Here is a 20,563-nt window from a genome sequence, read left to right on the forward strand (position 1 = left end):
CTGCCCGGCCCTCTCACAGAGACGCACTTTTAGGTTAAAAGTGCCTCATAAATGTTTTGACTTGACAAGATTTGAGGAAAGATTACAATTCGTAGCCCAAAAGAGACCACCAAACCAATATGCTACATAACATTTGAGCAGCAGTTACATTCCTTGTAAGGAATCTAGTGCACACACAATTAGTTGCATGTGCACCTTCATGTGCAAATGAATTATCTCTGCTTGTGCACCTGCATATTATCTGTCCACCACCATGCATTACACCTCTTGGTGTCTACTGCCTTTAGTGAGATGGACAGACAGACATCAGACAGAGTATGGGTGAGGTAACTGAACAGCTTGGTTCCAAATGGACGTCCATGCTCTGTCAGATCCTCCAAGACAGCCTGGATCAGCATCTACACTTTGCTATCTAATGCGTATGTTCATGGATGACTGGACATTATGTCTGAGAGGAGCGTCAGGTTAAAACTCAACCGACATCAAGGCTTGATGTGGGAGCTATAGTGAGTGTGAGAGATAGACAGAGGGAGTGAGTACAGGTTTGCATCCATTTTTCATGTCACTCACAGGCATACATGAGCGTACCCCTGCACACACACTTTAACATGCATGAACAAACTCGTGTGCGCACACACACACACACACACACAAAATGCTCTTACTGGTTTATACTTGATCTCAACAATTAAGTGTTGCTTTTGGACAGATATATCAGTGAGTGAATAGTAGTGCATATTACTGCATTGGCATAATTAGAATTTATGTAGACTGAAAATATAGAAATATGAAATATATAAACCTGGACTGGATTATTAGTAAAATCACACATAAAGTTACGGGCATGGCATAAATAGAATTTTAATAAATAAAAACTAATTTGTCTTATTTTATACAGCCAACTGGAAAGTGGATGTCTTTCATAAATGAACAAGCGGATGCCAAGAAAACATTATTCCAAGATGCCAGTGAACATAAAGTGGCTAAAATTTCTAAATTACTGTCTCATGCAACATAATACATGCCAATACACCCACCACAGGCATCCTGGTAAAAGGCTGATCAAATTTGCTCATAGACTCTGACCAAATGCAACACCATGCATTACCAATCATTTAGATAAATTCATTAAACTCATTGTACAATAACTTTATGTCCTTGCCGTTGCTCTCCATATTTGTGAATGCTATGAAACAATCTATTTATTTTTCTAGAAGGCAATGACCTTGATCAATGAATGCCATGGATGTATTATGAATTAAGAATAAAGGATTTTCAAATGATCTCTCTCTCTTTCTCTCTCTCTTAATGTCTCTGTCCTATTTGCTTCAGTTTTCAAATGTACAGTAGACTCCAGGGGCATTAAAATTAAATGAGCATCACAATGGACTTCAAAGGGAAGCTGTGGCACAATCAGCGATGAATCTAAATCCACAGCATTTCGGTGCTGAGGAGAAACTTTGCTTTGCCTTGGTATGGTTGGTTGGTTGGTGGATCAGATGACAGTATAGCCAGCTAATTATAATCCCTCTGTAGCTGTGTAACTTGGCAGCAGCTGGAAGACCAACGCTGAGAGAGCTAGATCATAGCGTGTTTGAAGATGATGGTTAAGACGGTGGCAGCCAGCCGCCCAGCTATGCAGCGGATCTCTGGGCTGAAGCTGCACCTCAAAGCAGATCTGAGTTGCTCTTCAATTTATAGCACAAGCCCACTTCTAAAGTCTTAAGAATAAAGATGATGCCCTTCATGAAATGTGTCACATTATATGCAGCATTGTACATATTGTAGAGTATAGAAAAAAAACATGAAAGTAGCCGAGTGCAACAGATTTACAATATATATCATGTTACTCAGTTGCTTTCATCTTATGTCATAATTTTTGTCAATTCATTAGTCGTGCTTTAAAGCTATCAGTTCCTGGCAGTCGTACCTCCGGCTTGGTCATTTTTTTCCCACTTAAAACAATTGGCCATGTTTGTGGTTGGGAAGCCAGTGAGGGATTGTGTCCTTTTTGTTGCAACAAACAGTGGAGTCAGCAGGGACAAAGACTGCAGCACATTCCAAACAGAGATAACAGCGAAAAAAATGCCAAAAACTTAGCATGGACATCTAATTGAAAGCTTGTTATTTGATTCCCAGAAATCATGTAACATCCCATATGTTAACCGGTTAACAGAATATGATATCATTTAAAGCTGGCTCATCAGTTGGTGATCACTTGTTTGGCAGAGATAGAAAAAAGAGTTCAATATTTTCTCCTTTGGAAGGAGCACTTTGTTGCTGCTGTTTAGGGTGCAGGTTGCACGTTTCAGTTTTTGTTTCCTTCTTCCTGTGGGTGTACTTTATTACAAGACACAAAACTTAATTTAGGCAAATAAGACAAATGTAAAGTGTCTCAACTGTAACTCTGTGACATAGACTGATAAGACTGCATTTTTCCAAACTATTCTTGCCATTTGCAGCTTTAATACAGCACTACCCAGTGTCCCTACAGTGGGTGGAGAAGTAATTCACTGCTAGTAAATAGAGTGGTATATCTTTATTATTCTACAAGAGTATGTGACAGATAGTGACTTAAACCAGTTTCCCCAGGAATACTGACCCATGAATCAAGTATTCAAGGATACTGAATATCTCCCTATTCTGTTCTTGCAGATGGACCTGACAGGCTTTAGGATATATGTGCACTTGTGTAGATAAGGGAGCCCTGCCCATCTGTCAAAATGAAGGGAGTAAGCTACTTGTCTACTTCTCACATTGACAAGACAAGGCTTGCAGGACCATGACGGACTGCTATCCCGACCATAACACATGCATGTGCATAAACACAGGTACACAAACTTTATAGTCAGCCTGGCTGCCTGTCAACACAGCGCAAACACACACATATAATGGACATAGGCAAACACACAAAGACACCTTGTACTACCCAGCATGGTGTAATAATAAACTGTATGCTGTGCATATTCTCTCTGTGTTCAATTTCTACAGCCTGAATGCCGTGAATATGCACAGGCCATCCAGGCACAGCTGGCCTACCATTTTCATTTCATGCCATTAAAAAGTCATTATTTCTTATCATTTTACAATTTGCAGCAGATATATTCAAATATGTATCAGGTGGCATGACTAACATTATTACTAGCTGCCACCACAGTGAGGCACGTCACAAGTAGGTCTCAAATCTTAGCTATGAAGTCCCAAGACGAGTCCAAAATTTGTATTTACTACTTTTAAATAAACTTCACAACATTTAGGAGCAAACTGATCAGGTGTACCTTGGTAGTCCTGTGACTAGGGATGGGGTTTGATAGCACTTTACCAAATCTTAATCCAGTTTCAAATCCAGACAACAGCCAAGTTTTATTTTGGTCTTTTGAAACATATTAGTGTGCATTAGCTGCAGGTGATGTGTCATTTAAACCAGCAAAAGTGACAGTCAGCACAGGCTAAAAATGAGATGCCTGCCAAACACACTTTTCCCTCGTATTTGTGCAATGTGACTGGCTACTGGCGGATTAATTCAAAATATATCTGTTATATATATACAGTATATATATACTTTTTATAACATCATTATTAATCTTTGGGCTTTGGAAGGATGTCAAATGATTCCAAGACATCAGGCTAGAGTCCAAGTGAAGTAACAAGTCACTGGTGTTAAAGTCAAACTGCATGTCTTTTTTAGTAAAGTCAACAGTTTCGTTACTCAAATACTGTTGTTGTGTGAGAAGCAAATTACTCCAGTAATGGTGATCTTCACTGAGGGAAATGTCTGACCTCTTGGCCATATAAAATACATAGAAAGCTCCCTGAATAATGACAAAAAAGCATTGTCATCATTCTAAACACAAGGCTGTTTTCTCAGCTCCCTAAAAGCTGATGTGTTTTTTATTTTAAAAATGAACCTTCTACAAATCAGTGGATGACATCACAGACGCTACAGTGAATGGGTAAAGTGCTTGGATATAAGCATGTATGTCATTTAATGAGTGCATATATGTGTTTGATTGCAAATCTAGCCATAAATGTGGGTGTATTTCTTTGTGATTCTGTGACTAAATGGATCATCAGTGAAAAATCAGTGCCCACCTCCGATATCAGGTCTGAGTTTGTTGTCATAACCATCTAGTAGGCTGTTTAGGATGTGCGTGACGTCACTCTCATACACTTTGGGAGTCAGCACCCACGTCTTGTTAGACACCTCATCATCGTCATCAGTCTGGAAGGAGCTGCGGGGAGAAGAGAGAAAAATAGCATGCAATCAATAACTTCTTAAAAGGAGAGCAAGGAGAGCAAGCAGCATCCTTCATAGTGTGCTCTGCTTTCTTTATAGAGAAATATTAGGAGATGAGAGACACAGCGAGAGAAGTGTTTTGAAAATCTCAATCCAAGGTCAGGAGTTAAACTTGGGAAGATGTTCAGGGCTTTTCATCACCACATCATTGCTACTGTAGATACACTGAAATATATGCGATTAATCTTCCCTTTCCATTTTGCCTCTGTTATTTCTCATGAAACTAAGTAGTTGCATCACTGAAAAATGCTAATATGAGTTACAGAAAAGAGTGAAATAAAGTGGTCATTATATAGGATTCACATATGAATCAACTATGGTACACATTCAGTGCAAAACTTGTGATGCAGAGCATGCATTTTCTCAATTTTTTCACACTATAAGTTTGCCATTAATCAAATTAGTTAAAGATTAGTTAACAAGTTAAAGTCATGTTGCCCACATTATGTACCAGTCTACAATATACAGCTTTTTCACTGTGAGATGTCTAAATTCTTGCGGCAATGCCATTTTGTGCATATATTGTAATTTGCAAAAAATTGAAAAAGTGTCTCTTCAAACATGCCCCTTTAGTTTGATTCAGATTGATACTCCTATCAGATATTTTAAACTTAATCCACATCTAGGACAATTTAAGGCACAGTGTTTTGGTAAAGAACCCACCGGTATTTTGAGACCAATCCCATCATATATTCAGACTATATCAGATAAGACAAGTAAAAACAAACTGTGTGCTATCTGATGGTTGATGTGAAAATGAGATGAAAGGGCTGAATTTATTTGCTTCAGATCTTTGCATTCCCTGCATGGAGATGGCATCTTGATTTATTTATTTTTTTTCATAATCCCATGGTTCTCAGTCTTGCTCTTGCCGTAGAGCACTTGTACAAGATGCAAAAATTGCAGAACCACAAAACAATCATAGCCTGAAAAGGCTTGTACATTTGCTAATCTAAGAGGATATAAAATAGATTTATAGAGAGCTTTTGGCTGATGGGAATCTCTGAGGGGACGTGCCATTAGATGATTTAAAGGAGATAATTCATTATCTGAGTTTTACATTTTTTTGTTTATTTTCATTGGAACCTACATCAATGCATATTAGTGTGCACCACCACACCAGTTGAGAGCCACTATAATCTATGTGACACATCGCTTTCATCATTAATTTTGTCCTCCTGGAAGCCTTGTGCACACTTTTTCCCAATGGAGAGATGTAATGTTTAAAGTAATGTGGTTAGATAGTCAGCAAGTAAATTGGACAGAACATTAAATTCGCACCTGGACAGATTCATCATAAGGACTCATGAATTTCTTCTTCTCTTAAGATTGAAACTTGTTCAATAATAGTCACTCTTTCAAAGTGAGATGTTTTGCCTTTTGTTTGCTTCCATCCATGTGGACAGCTTTCCCCAAAAAAGCTGTGTGAGAGAGCTTCTCAAGGGTGGGGGTGGGGTGTCAGTTTTCACTCAATAGAAGTTGGAATTTGACAAAATGGCCAGGCCAACAAGTGAGTCAAAGTAAACTCTTTTAAACCTCTTTCATGTAACGGCATCTTTCAGATCGTAAGAATGGACACATTCTAATTTTAATTTAATTGAAAGGTCTAATATTGAATAACTGAATCTGCTGATTTTTCTATTATCAATATGTGTGTGAGAGAGAAAACATTGAGACTGTTGTTCACAATTGTATTGACAATTTCAGTCGAGTTCATGGTTGGATCAGACATCACATTCCTCGTGGTGTTTCATCACAAATGTACAAAATCATCAAACTTCTTTAAGTATGTAGCTGTGGTCTTACTTATCCAAATTTCTGTTCATTTCATAGCTTTGTCCCAGCACCTGCTACAGTCGCATACGTTCTTAGTGACTAAGTGTCAAGTGTCTATTGACCAATGAGACACGCTTGTGATGAAGGACTAGATAAATTAAGACATTAACTTCAAAGTACTGGGTTTTATTACTGCAAAAAGTAAATTTTAACAGTGAGAAACAAACCAAAATTAATTTCAAAGTCTTCCCACTGTTTCTCAAAATGGCCTTCACTGTATAAATGTGACAAAAGAAATTTAAACATATGGAAGAATGTCATAAACTCTTACTGTCAGGCCCAGAGTTTGAATTACGATCTCCATGATGACCTTCAATAACAGCAAAAGCTCTTCTTCAATTTTCAACTCAGTGACTCTACAAAAATAATGAATAAATTCCAAGATGGCAAAGTTGAGGAACTTGTTGGCAGAATTGTTTGTCGTATCATAAAGACGGTTTTTAGGCACCCCAAGCTTCCGTGACAGCTGGAGAAGACCAATTTTCCTGAGTTTACTTCCTCACCTCAGATGTCTCAAACTGAAAGGATAATGATGTCTCGAGAGCCCCTGACCACAAATACCACCACAGCGGAGCTGTAAATGTTTTTCCTGCTCTCCCACAGACAAGTATGATCTTGGTAAATTATATGTCTGGAATGAAGGTTTATTCTTTGTTACAATAGATCTTTTTTCAGGTTTGAGACCTAATCAGAAACTAGAGGTATGTGATCTCCAATGATAATGCATTAGGGCAAATTAATATGCTAACAATAATGCATTAGGGCAAATTAATAGGCTAACAACAGCATGCACCCATCGAGTAGGACTATTTTATGTCAGGAGACTTGGCACTACATAGTGCTGTCTGCAATAAGAGGGAAGGTTTGTACTGCCAGTGGCAACCACGTAGGTGGCAAGGTATGGCCGTGGCCACCGAGGACTGAAGCCAGGCCTCCCTATAGGCCACCGCAGTCGTAATTGTCTTCTTCGGGCATTTATTATTGGGCAGAATAATGTTTTTTTTTTAAGAGGCGGAACCATATCTATACAGCCACAACACACCTGGGATGCATTTTAGGTGTGCACACACATCCACTTAGGTGGTCCACGAGCGCCTCTGGAGACTTGACTTTACAACTTAGCAGTTAGCGTTAGCTAACCTTTTTATGTATCATGCAAAAACCTAAGGTAAAGCTATCTCCCATAAGTGAACTGTTCAGGAGGCACAAAAAAGATGTATCGTTACATTTTGAGTCATACCAGTTTAAGTCAAATTATATTTTGAATAATTTTAACCAGGGAAATTGGAGACAATATTTATGGTTATGCACGATGCTGACCTAGTGTTAGTGTATAGGCGTTTACTCACTGCTCATTAGTGTATGTACAGTATGTGTGCATTTTGTTTTATTTCAAATCGTAAGTCACCAGTATCATTTCTGCCTAGTAGGGGTCTGTTTTTAGATAATCCAAACAGAAGTTATAGCAAACACACATTCTAACCTCTGCTAAAGGATACATTCATTTGCTGCAATATTTAACCTATTGCTACAGTAACTTGATTAGATTAGCTACATTGAAATAAATCATAATACTCATCAATCTTAATATAAACTATACTATACTCATCAATACACACTAACCAATCATAATATAAATCAGACCCACTCTACCACTGCACAGAAATTAGGCATTTTCTTTTGAAAGTGGGTACCAGTGATTACAGACAGCCATGTTGAAAAAAAAGAACTATACAAACATTCTGTGAAAAGCCTCTATTGTGATTTACTTTCAAATGTTTTTGCAGCTTTTTGAGATGTGACATTTATTCTGAACCAATAATTCTTGGCTTTATGTATATGTTGATTATATTTATTGGTTACATACTGTATAATGTAATCAGACAATACTCCTTCTAACTATGTATCTGTCTGTCTCTGTATCCCCGATGATATAGTGATAGAGAATGAGCTCATAGTGCTGCTGAGCACCATAAGCTGAGCTGAACATCTGCTCTCAGAACAGTAGTACTGTAATACTCTGTAGTTTGGGACATTTGTACTTTGTACCTATAGTGTAAGCTTCTTTATTACTTTATGTGCAGGAATAAGAAGAAAAAAATGTTGGATACACTGAATATTATTTGATCTATTCCACCACTGCCTGAATTCCAAATAATGTAGAGTTACATGTTGTAGGTGCCTAAAATAGGCCCTTATTTTCTAGTTAGATGCATTTTATGTTCATATATCAGTGATTTCTGTGCCACCCCAAAATGACCACTGGTCCCGTCACGTCCCTTTGAAAATTGCCTGGCTCTGCCACTGGCCAGTGGGCAGGGGTGAGATGTGTATGTAGGCTACTCTGTAGGCTACTCTGACAGAAAGAGAAGAACAGACAGAAAAGCATGTACGTGATGTGTGTATGTCAGTGAAAGATACTGTAGGCCAGAATTATGTACATAAAAGCACAGGGCAAATCTGCGCTGCATATTTTCATTCAATTTGTGCTAGCACTATCTGTGTATCTAATTAGTGTGTGATTTACTAAGACAGCAGTTCATTATGCAATCAGTGTCTGGGACTGCCTTCTAGACCTGTTTAGTGCACGAAGGGACAGTTCAAAAAGTGCAGTTCAGTGGTGGGATTTTCCTGAGATTAGCAACCTCAAAAGGATGTAAAAAGAAGTGACAAGACAATGTTATGTGAAGAAGTAACAACATTTCAAAATACGCAAGGCTTACTAATAAAATGATTAAGGCTTCTATTATTGATCAAGTTTTTATCATAATATTATCAAGAAAGGTTTAAGTACTCATACTACTGTCTAAGGAACTGAAAAAGCTATGGAATGACAAAAAATGGTGCAAAAGAAAGCATGTCTTGTTTAAAAAGAATAGATATACTTTTTATGTATCTTGACTAAATATGGAGGAGCAGTGTTTCTATGCACCACATTTCTCACATATCTGGGAAAATAAAACTCCCCGAAAAACTTGAGGTCTGTTCCAAATTAAATTTCTTTTAATTAAATGCCGTTTGCCAGTGCCTTTTACTAAATTAAATCTGGGACTATTCATTCATATCTTGCCCTCCACTGTAACTGCACTGTGCTCTTAAATCAGTTTCACTATTGTATTGTATTTTTTATATGTGTTTATATGGGTCTTTAATTTTTAAATATCTTGTCTTAATGCTTTTTTATATCTTATGTAAAGCACTTTGATTTATAGAGAACCATTCAACAACAAGACAAATTATCTTGCTGGTATCTACAATATCTCAGCACTGTAGCAGCTCAGGTGAATGTCAAGCTCAATGTTTTGTTGATGACAAAGCCATAACTCCCAATCCCCCTCTGTAGACAGATTTTGTCATTTATTTTTCTTAATTTTTTAAACATTTTTTTTTTCTTGTCTTTAAGCTAATTGTTAAGATTTCTATAGAATATAGGATAAGTCTAATTTCATCTTCCCACTACACACGCTCTTTGAAGGGAGCTAATTTTCCATGAAAATATAGACTGTAAATTCAAGAACCTGGGTAATATCCAATGGAATGTACAATCAACCACACATTTCATATCTCCTGCTATCTGTGCAATCTTCCTTGTGCGCACATGCATTAAAGAGAGGCCTACTTCATTAATTACATGCAAGATGTGCCTCAGATGACAGCAAACTTGCATTTGCGGCTGTTTGATAAATTTGTTTAGGTGCACAATGCATCAGAAACAAGGTAGAGGGCAAAAAGGAAAAATTATAGCACATTTTTTCTGTTTATGGTTTTATTTCACACATGCTTTGGCAATGTTAACATCTGTTTCCCATGCTAATAAAGCCCAATTGAATTGAAATGATAGATGGAGGGTAGATACAAATAGAAACAGAGATTCCAAGGAAGAACCACTCTTGCAGTTGTGAGCTTTCAGCAAGGCTTTAGAGCATCCATCCATCCATCCATTTTCTACCGCTTGGTCCCGTTAGGGGTCGCGGGTGACTGGAGCCTATCCCAGTGACTTTGGGCCTTAGGCAGGGTACACCCTGGACAGTGGCCAACTCGTCGCAGGGCTAACACAGACACAGACAAGGACAGACAACCATTCACTCTCACATTCATTCAATACGGGCAATTTAGAGTTATCAATTAACCTACACATGCATGTCTTTGGACGGTGGGAGGAAGCCGGAGAACCCGGAGAGAACCCACGGTAACACGGGGAGGACATGCAGACTCCACCCAGAGAGATTGTGTGATGTTGGTCTGGTCCGGGAATCGATCCCACGAACCCACGATCTCCTTATTGGGAGGCAGGAGCTTTAGCCGCTCTGCCACCGTGCACCCCGGCTTTAGAGCAATGAGAGGAAAATAGACTTCTTTATGAAATAATAAAGAATTAGAAATGGTGAGAAAAAAAGACACTGTTTCCATGGTAAAGCACAAGGATAGAAGCCCTAATAGCTTTCTCATGTTCTTTGGCTGGGCGCGAGGAATAATGTTTTGACCAGCACTCTTCCTTAAACTGCATTAAGTGCCATTAAGTGCCATCCATCTCCACTATAACACTAGTGCCTAAAACATTAAATTTTAATTATTTTACTCAGGTGGACTCTTTTAGATATGCCTTACTGGATGTTATAAAAAATATATCCAGGGAGTAGTACCTGTCTCTGGGACAGATAGATAGATAGATAGATAGATAGATAGATAGATAGATAGATAGATAGATAGATAGATAGATAGATAGATAGATAGATAGATAGATAGATAGATAGATAGATAGATGATAAACAGGGCAGAGAAGGGTGTGAGAACATGAAATATCTGGTGTTTTTTCAGGTTGCTGCAATTATCATCTATATTCATCTCACAGAGTATCTCTGTGTATATGGAAATGTTCCAAAGACGAGCACATCAAAGGCAGAGCCATGTGTTCTCCACTGCAGGCAGATCTGAGGTTTTGCCTACTAATTTGGTACCTGAAGATCCACAGAGAGGTCTGCGCCAGTGTGCGTGTGTGTTGCACGCGTGCGTGCTGGTATGTGTTTGTGTCTGTATTCGTGTTTGTTTTTCATGCATATGTATGTCTGCGACTGTGTATGTAATGATGGAGAGTACTGGAGTTAAGTGTTGTGTTCACAGTTACCCTCAATGAGGACAATCTGATAGTTTCATATATTCTACCCCTTCACATTTAGCACCATCATCAAGAAGCACTCTCACCTGCTCTATATGCAGCAGTCAAAACCTGTCCCTACTATTGAACAGGTCTCAATTCAAATCATATCTCAGGTTTCATGTAAAGCAGCAGAAAACTGTTCCATCCTCTGCAGTTTTACATGTTCAAAAGTATTTATAAGGAGGGTAAAGATAGCAATATCAGCTATGGAAACAACTATGTGCCTACCATTAGCATCCACATGAAGTTGTAATAAGGTAATCAAATCTTTTGAACCCACATGCTTATTATTAACCAACTTGAAACTGGTCCTGCCCATATGGCAACAGCACAACAAACCACTCTTGCACATCAGGTTGTTGCTATGACCTTCCTTTCATAAGCTTTCAAAATAACACAATGCAGTGGTGACTTTTTACTAATGAACAAACTGTAAGCATTTAGAGTGGATCAGTCAGGTTGATCTGCAGTTATGGTACTCACATACAGGACTGTACAACCAATTGTAACAACCAATCACCTGGACACCTGTCAGCTTGCTCTACTTAACGGACCTCTGGCAGTGAGAACCAGTGTTTTTACAGGTTTCACTCAGTCCAGTCTTAACCGGATCAAATAGATTAGCTAATATTAGCATGCAAGATTGACTTTCAGTTTCTCTCAGCGGTTTAGTACAATAAGGCAGATTAGGCCAATTTCTTATGTTGCCAATTTCGTGTATCACATTAAAGGCTCAGTCAGTAATTTCTTGTTATACTGACATATACAACAGAAATGTTTGACTTAAAGATTATGTAAACAAACCCTTAACAACAACATAAAATATTAATAACTCATTAAGATGCTGTCTAGCGTTAGTTGGTGGATTAAAAAGCTTCTCGATCAATAAGAGAGTGATAGCAGGATTCTATGTTTTAAAGTCTGATGGTGGGATGAGCTTTACGACTGCATTCAAATTGCGGTGCTTATAACTTTTGCAGTAAGCCCAAATGTAATGCAACATTGAATGTTTAATGATAAACTATCCCAAGCACACAAAAGAAGGCCATATATATTGCCACGGAGGGAAACAAAACATTGGCAGACTCGTTTTAAAAGTATCATAAATTCACCTGCCGTGTACTTGTGTCCTTGGAATAGGAATGCACAAACCCTTTTGGATTAAGGGTAGCCAAAAAAGATCTATATTTGTCCACAGAATCTCTTTGGATAAAGATAGAACTACTGTATCAGGACTGAGACAGCAGGGATGGTGATAGTGAAAAGACTATAGATAGGAGACTGTCTTAGGCCTTGTTCAGACTGTCAGCCCATATCCGGTTTTTGGCACATCCAGATTGTAGCCAGATTGATTTTTGAAAGTCTGGACAGCAAAAAACCACATGAAATGTGATTTTTGTAAATCGGATCCAAGCCACATTTTGAAATACGATTCCAATCGGATTTCTACAGTCTGGACACTCTTGCCGCTCAAACTGGATTTCAAAGTGTCTTTTGCGTCATTCGCAATGCGACACACAATGACGACGTCAAATCCAGAGTGACAAAAGTGCCACGTATACAAGCCTCCTCCGCGTGCTCCTCCATCGCACCAGACAAACTTAGCGATGGAGGAGCACGCGGAGGAGGCTTGTATACGTGGCACTTCCGTTCTGTTCTGCACGGCAACTTGACAGCACAATTGTTTGGAGGGCGAGGTGATGGATGGATTTCTTTCACGTCGGAAAGCCACATCACCACCGTAGGTAGTTACTGATGCCAACGTCGTTACCACAGCAACCCATGCAGATAGGTTGGTAATGTCTGGACACACAAATCCAATCTGATCACTTGCAGTGTGGACAGTCTTAAAGATCTGATTTGACAAACAAATCGGATTTGCCTGCAGTCTGAACAAAGCCTTAGACATGTTATATGCCAAAAGCCATGACCCTACTTCAAGTTGATTGTGATACTTACTGAGCTGAGTAAATGAGAGTAAATACCACTGCTGTTAATTCACACCCTCCTCACTGTATCTCAGAAATATGAAATCGCTCTGACCTCAATACCTCCTTCCTGACGAATATGACAGAAATTGTAAGCAATAGGCAGCTATGAGCTTTGACTGTCATCTTCTACTGTTCTTTCAAACTGTCTTAAATCAACATAGGAAAAAAGAAGATTGACATCTGCTTGCTATCCACTACATTTCACAAATTCTGAGACATAAATACATATGGTAGTTATTATGGGATACATGACAGATTGACAGTTTGTCAGAATTATACAGCCCAACCCTTTCCAAGTGATGACAAGAGGCAGATAGCGTATGAGGCTTGATTGAGTCCACTGCATTGTAGTTTCCTATTTAAAGGGATGGGATTTTAAAGGAACTGCAGTTACTTATAAACAACTCAATTCAATTAAATTATATTTATATAGCGCCAACTCATAACAGAAGTTATCTCATTGCACTTTTCCTATAGAGCAGGTCTAGACCGTACTCTTTATAATATTAATTACAGAGACCAAACAAATCCCACCATGAGCAAGCATTTGGCGACAGTGGCAAGGAAAAACTTCCTTTAAGAGGCAGAAACCTTGGACAGAACCAGACTCAATGGTGGGCGGCCATCCACTGCTGCCCTGTTAGGTTTTGAGGGGAGGGGGGGTTGCATTGTGATGCACAATGCAAACACTGGTCATTTGATGATAATTAATGCTGTTTGGGGATAACTAGAAAACAAATAGTGGCAGGTTGGACAAGTGCCAGTGAATCGTGATTACTCAGGATTGAATTCACAAAATTGCCATAACATTTGTTCTCTTGTGAAATTTGTCCCACATCATCCACACTTAGAACTAAAGAATACTACAAATCTAAATTCATTTTTACCAGTTATGATCATTGTTATGTACTTTTTCACTACTTTCTATGGAGAAATTACATAAGAAATGTATTATTATTTGGCAGGCATTAGAGGAAAATATCTTTCTTATTCAGTATAACCAAATGTGAAAATTTGCACTGACATGTATGAGTTAATGAAAGCTTAAACTTAATGGCAATCCTGAAATGTGATTGACTGTAATGTCCCATGTACATATATCAGTGTCCTTGTCCATCAATCCAATATAGGCTCTTGTTAATCAATGAGAATTATAAATTAGTATTTTAATATTTGTTCTAGAGCAGTTAATGTTAGAAAAATAAAAACTGAAAATCTGCCGCCTAAAATGCTTGAGGTGAGTTTGCAGAACACTAAACATCACCCAGCCTAATAGAAAATCTGAGCAGCGCTTCCTCACTCTGACATCACTTCCTTCTGTCATGGCCATGATCCCATGGTTTACAAACTCTCTAAGTGGATCCTGGGCCTACATCTCAAGCCTACTTATTGACTATATTTTACTACATGCCAAAACATTTGCAACAAAATATCTGCATCTACTTACAGGTTGTGATGCCAAACATGGATGCTGTGATACCTTTGATGTAAAACAGTAATAAACTGTGCACTGGGGTTAATGTATGGTGATGCAATCACTACACATAGTAACTGCCAATGAGTCACAAAGTTGCATAGATTACTGAAAGCATGCCTGAGGCCTTGAGAGACGTCTTATGTAAGAGGTTTCATACATAAATCACAAATGACTTTCAATGCAACTTACTGAGCATTAGCTGTCTTTTAATTATCATACAGTACACGGGACTTGTATATAAAGTATTTACTTTTTTTTCTCAATGTCACTGGGTGATAACTATGTTGAGCCACATATATTACCTTCATACAGGTGTTTACATAAAGAGCTCACATTTAAGAAGCACCCAAATGCCACTTGCTTCGATCTAGCTCTTCAATCACTCATGCACAACTTATAAAATCCATAACCTGCTCATATGTCTCAATTCTGGGTGCAATTCAATAGGACCCGGTGTTGTGTTTACTCAAGCATATTGTGAACACTACTTGTGCATACAATTAGAAACACACAGGCCTGACAATGTAGGCTGGGCAGGGAGCCCTGAGGTTGGGATCAGCATGACGTGATTGAATGTCGGCTGATTTATCTTCCTCCATTTTTCACCCTCCAGCAGCACAAGACGAAAGCGATGTGAGGAGCCTTGCCATCCTTCCTCTTGACTATTCTTATCTTAGTACTCGGGAATAATGTCTTGACAGGGACAACCTGCTTCTCTCAAACAAACTCAAATCTGCACCTCAGTTAAAGCTGAAATGGCAGTCCTTTGCCCGTGTGTGTGTGTGTGTGTGTGTGTGTGTGTGTGTGTGTGTAAGACAAGGATCAGTCCATATGTGTTATCCTTGTCCTTATAGTGCCTTTACACTTGTATTCTCTATGTGATTGTCTGCCATTTTGAACTGTTTTTTTTTTTTTATTTCAAATACGTGGGATGAAACGTACCCTGATTTATACTCAAATTGTCTTTATTATAAAAGACCGTTTGCATATAGCTATTCGGCACACGCGTTCAATACTGAGGCTTTGGCTCTTAGAATTGACTTGATCCTTAAAGACAGCTTAGCAGAGACTATATGTAGCCTTAGCTTCAAGCACATTAGCCTGCCACTATGCTATTCCTAACGCCGGACAGATTGTTAGAGATACTGGACAAATATTTATCTACAAAAATACCCGGTGTTAAATAATCTGATGTCCACCGCAACACATATTTAAGGCAGTCTGCAGCTGTCCTTTTGTTTTCTGTAAAAAAAAAAAAAAAAAAAAAAAAATATATATATATATATATATACATGAAATCTCCCAGTAATGCGATGCATGTGTCGCTGTGTCTCTCTAAAAAATTAGTATCACAGTTATACCACTGGTATGTACACTACATGCCGAGGTTTTCTATTAAAACTAGATTCCCCTCAGCGACCTAATCGTTCAGGATTCCCATTAATAGCAGGGTTGTGTTGGCATTAGATGGGAGGCACCGCAAAATGATGTGTTGTTAAAATAAGAAACATCTACCAACAGAGCCGACACAGAATCATGGTTTTTGAGAGGAAATATCCCGCATTGATATCTTACCTTGTAGGGAGATTAACGACAATAAAAACCCAGAGAAACAGCTTCAGGGGGAAGGAGGGCTTCGCCATTGCTGTCGAACATTTGGAGGCTACATTTGGTGAAGCCATCATCACCATCTTCGTTTCCTCTTTATTGCAGATGGACGTGTCCGTCTATTCACTGTGTTTCCTCTCTACGATACATTACGCACGTTAGCGGTAGCGGGTCTGCAGTTCTAGACCCGAGGCGGACGTGCGGTGGAGTGAAATCAGCCAAAACAAAATCGAAACGAGTCGAAAGCTTGATTTCGTATCGGTCGTTTTTTTTTTTTTTCGTTTTTTTTTTCTTTCTCGTTGCCTAGCAGGGCCTTAAAAACTGCCTCAGACGGCGAAGCCTCCCCCCTGTATAAGCTACAGTAATATCGAGCAGCTGAGAAAACCAGCAGAGCCTCAGTCTGAATGCAGATCAACAGTGGGGTCAGAGAGGAACTGATGCACGTTGCTGCAGCACGGATCAACACATGCGTGGTTTCACCAAGCGGAAGCAGGGCTGCATAGAATACGGGGGAAAGCCTTAGCTTGGTGCTACAGGAAAAAATTGGTGGTTTTATTTTTTAACTGCTAGCACACTATTGGTGTATACCACGTGATGGTTGTTAATCAAAATATATTTTTAACATGAGAAAACGATACTATGTTAAGATGGTGACGATCCAAGTATTGGATGCTGGTGTGAGTGTAAAACTCGCACCATTTGGCAATTACTGCCAAATAATGTGATGCAGCAATTAACACAATGCAGTGCAGGGGCTCACAAAATGAGACATCATGGGGTCCCTAACAGGCTAGGAGCAAACACACCATTTTATGCAGTATCAGTGTAACCACAGTGAGGGTCTATAGAAGACTGAAAGTTGTAATCACGATTCACTGGCACTTTTTCTACCTACAGTGCAGACAAAGTAACTCTTGTACAAGTAATTACACAAATCATCTCAGGTGGAGAAGTGTGTGTTTGTGTGTGTCCTTGATGCCACACAGATCTATTTGGAATCCTTACTGAGCCGCAGGCATGAGTCTAGTCCAGTCACGCTTTCAGCACCTCGGACAGCTCTATTAGTTTCATCTGCATTACAAACCACCAATCAGCACCAAGGACAGCTTCCTTCAATTTGTTGCTGCTTAAATGAGGGCTCTCACGGCCCAGTTGATTTAACAGTAAATATATTAATCCCCAAATGGAGCCCATAAATCTGATTAATTTACTTTGCTGTTTATTTTGTTCATTAATTGATTGTTTTACTGAATGAAGTTAATTAGGAATGTAACCTGTGCCAGAGGATATGCTCATATTTAGGCAGCATACATGATTATTTTATGATATACGTGGTTTTCCAAGTCTTGACATATTTTGAAACCTATCCAGGGAGAGTATCCTGAGGTTTGCATTGTCCTTTCTAAGGTGCTCTAGTACCCATTTCTATGTTCTTATATAAGTATGCTAATGCTCCTGCATTAGGGTGTTACTTCTTTCCACAGACTCCTTGAGGGGATGTTTGAGAAAAAATATGTGTTCATAATCTTGAATACAAAATGGTAGCCTGTCCCACACTGTCTCATAAATTACTTTGATACTGCTGTTACACTTTGCAAGATCACTCCCTCTCCTCTCCCTCTCTCTCGCTCACACACATTGCTTGAAAGGCAAGTTTCAAATATCTTTTAATCCTACTTCAAGAGAAAGCAGAAAAATAAAGATAAATTAATTAATAAATCACAAAAAACACCTAGATTAAAATTGGTGCTTGTTACATGACGTGAATGACATGATCAAAGTAGGTCACTTTACAGGACCCAAGGACACTTTCACATCTGTCAGGTTTTTATTTTCAAGTGTGTACATGCTGAAGATATCTTTCATCCAAGCTGCATTTCCTCATATTGTTATCTTCATTGAAAGATGGGAAGAACATTTTGCTAACACAGTGGGTAGTATTTTTCCGTTTCTTCTTCCTCAGTGGACATACAGTGTTTTTTAATATATTTTTTTAATAATATGTTCTCACTATCCAATAAAAAATGTTGTTGTCCAGTGACACACAAAAACAAACTAAGAAACAAAAATACATTTAATTGATTTTATTTTAAATGAAAACCTACCAGCATGAAAGCTGAAGGGAGGAAAGAAGCGAGCACCAAGGAGAGTGGCAGGTGCAGTGGAAACAAGCAGATGCTTGCAAAGTTGTTGTCTTGTCATGGTGCATTAGCCCAAATTCCCCTCTGAACATTTATTCCACAGGCATATAGGCAGTGAACATGCTGCACTATCACTTTTACGGTCCCATGAGGCTACAGCCATGCTAAGCTGTTTTTTCATATGTTTGTGGCCTCATAAACTCATTCACTCAGAATGATAACCAGCCACTGTCTGGTATCTGTTTTTAAACATTATTTATTAAAATTTGACTGTGGCAATCAAAGTTGATTGCAGCTGTTGCCACCTAAGTGTGACATGCATTGAAGATGAGGTGTGTCTGATTTAAAAACACCATCATGTGTTTATTTGTGACAAGGAAATTGACAGAGGCTTCATCAGCCATGCAGCAATTCTCAAAGCAGAGTAAACCAGCAACCACTCCCAAATCAAGTATAGATAAAGAGAGGAAGTCATCAGTAATATTTAACATATACTCATATAACTAGTTTCAAAGGAACATTCCCTGGTCATACTTTCCCTCAAAATGTCTTTCACTGTGGATATATAGAAGCCAAACAGGGAACACATGACACATGACAGTTTAGGTCATGTTTTGACACTCTTTTTATATTTAATAAATATGGTTATAGTACTTGCAAAACACAGATACATTTACCTGCATTTGTTCTGCTGTATAATTATATTATAATTATAATCATGCAGTTAAAACACTGCTATTATAAGCTGCATTAATAGCATATATTAAAGAGTAATTGCCATTGTCCTCACATGCTATTTTTCAATTTTCTGTCACTATAGCCTATAAATATTCTACATACCTAAAGCTTTGTAAATAGATATTTATGCCTTACTCATCATAAACTGATCCAAACAGAGGCAAACACACACACACACACACACACATACACTGCCCATATCATTTGCCCCCCAGGGCCAGACGTCTCTCTCTGCCCTGCAGCCATGCCACCGCAGCTGTCAGAGACTCTGGCCATGCAGAGATACTGGTTAGCAGTTGGAGGTATTGATCTAGCTGAGATGGAAGAGGTAATTTAGATACATGCTAAAACATCCAATGGCCACTAAATTGTAACAGTTAATTAACCCATGTGGATGCATTTTGTTAGTGGGAGACATTCATGGTGGGTGGATAATTAGATACATGAATGAAAGAAAGGATGGGTGTAGGGATAGAGGGGCAGGCTTTTGTCTACTTGTTTGCTATCACAACATGTGACTAGATGTTTACTTTTAATCTATATGGCTTGTACCGAACATTTATTCTGATTATACAAGACAACCAGTTAATGTCCCTGGCAGAATCTCTCTCTGTTTCTCTTTTTCATACTCTTCTCTCTCTCTCTCTCTCTCTCTCTCTCTCTCTCTCTCTCTCTCTCACACACACACACACACACACACACACACACACAAACAGAGAGAGAGCGAGAGAGAAAGAGCGATGTCAGGTTAGATCCACTTGGTTCAATAGTCACAGCACAAATTTGAGCCAAATTGGCGCTTCCCCACATCATGGATGCACCTGGGCTCTCATGCACTGACCTACCTCCAGAAACCTATTTATCTGTGTGTGTTTATAATATTGAGAAAATATGTGCAGGTAGTTACCTTTACTGACATCAATTTACAAATCTTATAGGGCCCCTGGCTTACTTGTGAAATTTGTGTTATACAGATATATTACACAAACCTGATCCAAATAGCTGTAGTAAGCAAAGCCGAGCATCCGCCTGTAGTGTCATGTTGAAGTGCATTAAATGTATCGAGTATATTATAATATAACTAACAGCAGTCTGTTACAAAGCGTTCAGGGTTTTCATTTCTGTAATCGAAAAGATTGGGCACATTGAGGGCAGTGACAGTACTGGCATGCGAAGGCTTAGTTTAGTGACATTTCTGCTTGAAATTTCAATAATGATTTCATCTTTCATGGCATCCATTCTCTCTGGAGACAGAGTGGCATGTGTGAGTCTGGCTGTGATGATATGTTGTGTCATCTTTAGATAAGAGCTGGGGGA

At 38.8% G+C, this 20,563-nt stretch overlaps 1 protein-coding gene across 4 annotated transcripts in view; it reads right to left on the minus strand.

Moving 5' to 3' along the window:
* gabrg2 (gamma-aminobutyric acid type A receptor subunit gamma2) overlaps positions 1 to 16,858 on the minus strand; it is a 52,374-nt gene extending 35,516 nt beyond the window's left edge. For all 4 annotated transcript variants that reach the window (XM_044221992.1, XM_044221991.1, XM_044221989.1 and 1 more), the window contains exons 1-2: positions 16,335 to 16,858; positions 4,093 to 4,232 (exon numbers count right to left, since the gene is read on the minus strand). In XM_044221992.1, coding sequence (XP_044077927.1) covers positions 4,093 to 4,232; positions 16,335 to 16,450 — 256 coding nt within the window. In that variant the 5' untranslated portion in view covers positions 16,451 to 16,858. The remainder of the gene's footprint in view (positions 1 to 4,092; positions 4,233 to 16,334) is intronic.
* Between the last annotated feature and the right edge of the window lie 3,705 nt (positions 16,859 to 20,563).

The sequence above is a fragment of the Siniperca chuatsi genome, linkage group LG14 (genome assembly GCF_020085105.1).
Source record: "Siniperca chuatsi isolate FFG_IHB_CAS linkage group LG14, ASM2008510v1, whole genome shotgun sequence".
In the NCBI taxonomy this organism is placed as follows: domain Eukaryota; kingdom Metazoa; phylum Chordata; class Actinopteri; order Centrarchiformes; family Sinipercidae; genus Siniperca; species Siniperca chuatsi.